The 4,782-nt window shown below is 37.5% G+C and overlaps 3 protein-coding genes across 3 annotated transcripts; 2 read left to right on the forward strand and 1 right to left on the reverse strand.

Annotated features, from left to right (window-relative positions):
- Window positions 1-700: 700 nt before the first annotated feature.
- CBG09545 lies at window positions 701-1,592 on the forward strand (the record flags this gene model as incomplete). The annotated part of the gene is made up of 4 exons (XM_002637004.1): window positions 701-739; window positions 856-1,053; window positions 1,106-1,272; window positions 1,466-1,592. The coding sequence occupies 4 exons, from the start codon at window positions 701-703 to the stop codon at window positions 1,590-1,592; spliced, it is 531 nt and encodes a 176-aa protein (XP_002637050.1).
- Window positions 1,593-2,093: 501 nt separating this feature from the next.
- On the forward strand, window positions 2,094-2,863 carry CBG09544 (the record flags this gene model as incomplete). Its single annotated transcript, XM_002637003.1, has 4 exons — window positions 2,094-2,160; window positions 2,243-2,299; window positions 2,351-2,575; window positions 2,625-2,863. 4 exons carry the CDS (start codon window positions 2,094-2,096, stop codon window positions 2,861-2,863), a joined length of 588 nt encoding a protein of 195 aa, XP_002637049.1.
- A 220-nt stretch (window positions 2,864-3,083) lies between these two features.
- Window positions 3,084-3,500, reverse strand: CBG09543 (the record flags this gene model as incomplete). Its single annotated transcript, XM_002637002.1, has 2 exons — window positions 3,084-3,315; window positions 3,367-3,500. The coding sequence occupies 2 exons, from the start codon at window positions 3,498-3,500 to the stop codon at window positions 3,084-3,086; spliced, it is 366 nt and encodes a 121-aa protein (XP_002637048.1).
- Window positions 3,501-4,782: the final 1,282 nt, after the last annotated feature.

The raw sequence follows: 4,782 nt of genomic DNA on the forward strand, positions 1-4,782 counted from the left end.
CATCGATCTCATAGTCTATACTTCCTATAGGTGGAAATGGGAGACATTCATACGTTCCATTGGTATAGGTTATCTGAAAAAGAGAGAATAATCAATTGAATCTCGGAATTCGTCTTACCAGACACGCAGGTTCTGTTGAGATCATATACACTGCCTTGATGCCTTTGCATAATGCGAGAATAGACTTTCCGGCCTGTTCGAATTTATAACGAGTTATATACATTCCAACTAAAGTCTCGTGCTGTGCCTCGGCATTTTCTCCGAATTCTCCCCCGTTCAATCAGAATTTACTTCTGAAAACCTATTTTTGACTCGATTGCCTGCGTCTCTCGTTCCTCAAGAAAAATCCATTTCTGCGCCAGCACACTGAAAAGGGGCCAACGAAGACTGTTCTGCGCCAATGATCTTTTTTTTGCAAAACGTTTCACAATTTTTTCCATTCTTCCCAAAAATTAGTTCGCGAATTGGCTCCCGTTTTCTGATTTTCAATTATTCATTCAAATTTGTTATTGAATTTCGAAATTTAAAACCGTTTTTCCTTACTTTGAAATCTTTTAAGCGTTTCTTCTAACTATAAATAGATTATTTTAGTTTTTCCAGGTTCGGGCCTTCCCCCCAGTGTATGCGTATAAGTAGAAGAAGTGATTTATTGATCGTATACTTCCCAACTTGAAACTCATCTCACCTTCAATCGGAAATCATGTCTGCTGCTACCAAGAAACGTTACATTACCAACAAAGTGAGCAAAAGTTATTTTAATCTTTGTTATGAGATTAAATAGTCATTAAGACTGTTTTTAAACACAGGAAACATTTTATGTCAAAGAAAAATTCATTTCAAGCTAGAATTATTCAGGTTGGAAGCGAATTCTACGAGCTCGCTGAAGAAGACATCATTGCACAGGTCCGCCAGTCGCGTGGTAACAACCTTCATGAAGTTTTGGATCAGAACGGAGATAGCTACGTCGTTTCTATGCCAACAAAGTTTAGAAAGGCTGTCTGGCTCCGTCGTGATCAGTTTGTTGTTGTTCGTCCTATCGCCGAAGGAGACAAAGTAATTCAATTTCGTTTAAATGTTCCTGGATTATCTAATGTGTATTTTCCAGGTCAAGGGAGAAATCGAGTACATTTTGGACCAGGACAACGTACTCTACATCAGGGAGCTTGGAAAGTGGCCATCGTGCTTCGAAGAACACGCTCTCAAAATGACTCGCGAAGCTAAACGAGGAAAGGCAAACGATAAAATGATTGATGACGACATGCTACCACCAAGGTACATCATGAATTCAGAAGTGTTCTGATCTTTTTTTGATCGGTCAGAACGATTTATTGTAAAGTGAACTGATTGCGGACAATTAAAAATAACTAGCTTAGAATCGCTGCAGTTCAAAAAAGAACAGGCGTTTTGAATTTAGGCCAGCATATGCAAACGAAACTATCACAAAGCAAATTCTCACATTTTTCAGTGAAAGCGAAGAAGAAGATGACGAATCGGAAGATGAAATAGAGGATACATATGATGAAGACGAAGAGACTGATGACGAAGAATTCGATACATACAACCCAAACCGAATGCAGGCCCCGTCCAAATAAAACTATTATTTTGTTGTTAAGAATCACAATTTCAATAACGGTATTCACGTGTTTTGTTCGATTACTGTTATTTATGTTATCATGTCCTCCCACCCACAATTGCCTTCACTTTCCTGTTTATGTGCCTGTTGCCTCCATGGCATGGCGACTACGTCCATTTCATAAAGATAAGACAGTTGCTTTGAAAATCAATAGTTATCTTTTCTTTCTTCACATTCTCGCAGTGATACCCCCGTTTTCAATAGATGATGGCTGATCAATACGCCATGTCTGATTAGTATCTATACACTTCGAGGACAGATTTTGTTATTCGTAGAATATTTGTCGCCAGAAAATCCAACCAACAATAGTTTTTCGTCGTTCTCTTCCCAAAAAATCACTAAAATCTTTAATTGTCACATGATTTTGAACATGTGAACCATATTTTTCTTGTTTCTTGTTGATTTCAATAGAATTTTTGCAGTCTTCCAGTAGTAAGCCAACTTTTTTCAGCGTTTCAAAATGGGAAACAGCAGCTCTTTGATGTTAAGAGATGAAGAGATCGACGAAATCATGAATGAAACAGAATGTGAGTAAGTTTCGTGGTTTTCGAGTGAGATCAGGGCACAAATTGATTAACCACTACGGTTCTTGAACTCGAATTGTTTCAGTCAACAGAAATCAAATTGTCCGACTCTACAGCAGATTTTTATCACTTGACAAAAAAGGTTTTGTTTCAATTAGTTATTCAAAGTTATGATTATTTTTTTCCATTTCAGGACAAGGATACTTATCGAGAGACGATTTTTTGAATGTACCGGAATTGGCTGTGAACCCTTTAGGAGATCGAATCGTTGACGCTTTCTTCACATTGGCTTCTTCGAATGGAGATAATGAAGAGCAACAACTAAACTTCCGTCAATTCGTGCGGATTCTCGCTCACTTTCAACCAATTTCTCGAGTGAAGAAGAATGCACTTAACTCTCGGAAAGATAAACTTTTGTGTAAGTGTTTGCTGTTATGTTCACAATTTTCAAAAAAATCTTGTTTCAGTTGCTTTCAAAATGTATGATCTTAATAAGAATGACTACATCACCCGCGAAGAGTTCAAAGTAATCCTAAACAGTATGGTTGGAGCAAACATAACGTCAGATCAGCTTGACAAAATCGCAGATAGGACAATCGAAGAAGCGGATGCTGATCGTGATGGCAAAATTTCGTTCGAAGAATTCTGTAGAGCTATGGAGAAGACAGATATTGAAGAGAAAATGTCGATTCGATTCCTTAACTAACAAATAATTCAGTCATCTTTATACTTTCGTGGCTAGTCTCATTTTTCAGTTTGCCATATAAATATACTCTTTCGTGTACATACTTTTTCCCTAACTCATCATCATGTTGCCTTGAATTCAATACGCGATTTTAAACTCAAAAATGTCTCAAGTATCGTATTTTTACAGCAATCAAAATGAATTAGTTTTATTGTTTACTAATACAAAAAAAACAAAGAATTTACAATGGAGCACATTGTCCCTTGCAGATGGCTCCTTGACGGTTCTTTTGCACAGCCTTCAAGTCATCTCCAACCTTATAAGTGACTCTTCCGATTCCATCCAAAGTAACCTTGACAGTGGAAACTGGCTTTCCGGTCTCATCCCAAGTGGTGATTTCCCAATCCTTGAGTCCGCATTCGTCAGCCTTTTGTTGGAAAGTGTTCTTTTGAAGTTTCTTCAAGTAGCTCCATCTGAAAATTCAAGAATCTTTGTCTAACTCATTTCTGAAAGATCTCACAAACCTCTCCGACTTCTTTCCATTGCTAGCCACAATTTGTCCACTGAACTTCTTGTCGGTATCTGATTTCAAGTGAACGATGATGTCACAAGCAAGAGCGACCGATAAAAAGACCAAAAGAAGAATAGAGACACGCATTCTGAAAAGGTTGACTGTAGACTACAATGATATGTTTTGTTTTGACCATAAAGAAAAGTACAAAGAACTGATAGAATGTATTCATTTCTCTTGATGTTTGGGAAGAGATGATTCAATAGGAGAGAAAGAAAAATCATCGAAAAAAAGAAAAATGAGAACCGATTTTTTGGTATTCTGTCGGGTGGGATAAACAGGTAGTCAGTCTGTCAGTTAGTATGAATCAACGGACTGCCCCGTATCGACGATGGAGATGGGCTGTCCTTGAGAGCCTTTGGTGTTGTTACACAAAATGAAATAAAAAAGAGGAAGATGAATGAATGAAGCATTGAATCAGTACGTTTTCTCAAGAAAACAATATTTTCAGGGTAGCAACTGTTTCTTCGGGTTTTGTTTTGATTTCTCTTCCTTTCAATGATTCCTCACTTTCTCAGTGTTCACTGCTAGAAATTCTTATGTTTTTCGGAGAGGGGGAGAAGGGACGGCAATAAATATTAAATTGTGAGTTTGAGAATTGTATGGTGACCAACTTTTGGGAAAGACAATGAAAACATCGAAGAGTTGAAAGAACCGTACCTCGATTTTCATAGATCAGTCTGAAAGTGTATATTTCTACAGTTCTTCAATATTGTTCAGCAAAACACAACCTCAATTTTTTTGGACGTTTGTCTGCTATCCTTACAAAGAATGTTACAATTTTCTCCACTTATGTTTATTTCTGTCGAAATTTGCATGTGTTTTTATGTGCGAATTCGAAATCTAGATTTTCCGTCTGACTGTTTTGGTCGACGTCACTTTTTTCGGTTGAGAGATCAAGAGGTCAACAGGAATTTGTCATTTTGGATTTGTTTTTCATAAGACAAGGAAATGAGATTGAAAAAAATGGAAACACACTATTAGAGCTTACGGTAACCTACATAGCGTGACCCAAAAACTTTCCATTGAATATATGATTATAATGATTCAGTCCGATGTTCGACCGCCTGTCAGCTCGTAGTGGTCGTAGTCGTTGAGCCCTCGTTTTTTCCGTCGCCTGAGAAGAACTTAAGAACGGCGTTCCAGAGCTGGCAATCCGCGTCGAGATTGACAGGTACGCTACTTGGCCCAATAGCAATGCAAAGCTCTCTAGAATCCTTGAGATCCTAACTAGATTTTTTTTCTGATCCCTTCGAGTATTTTCAGACAACACTAAATTAAAAATTTTGTGAGTTTAGAATCTTTTAGAACCTCCTGGATTCTCCGTCACTTTCTTAATTTATCTAGATTTTTGTAGATTTTTTGAGAA

Source organism: Caenorhabditis briggsae (assembly GCF_000004555.2).
Source record: "Caenorhabditis briggsae complete genome, chrV, whole genome shotgun sequence".
Lineage (NCBI taxonomy): Eukaryota > Metazoa > Nematoda > Chromadorea > Rhabditida > Rhabditidae > Caenorhabditis > Caenorhabditis briggsae.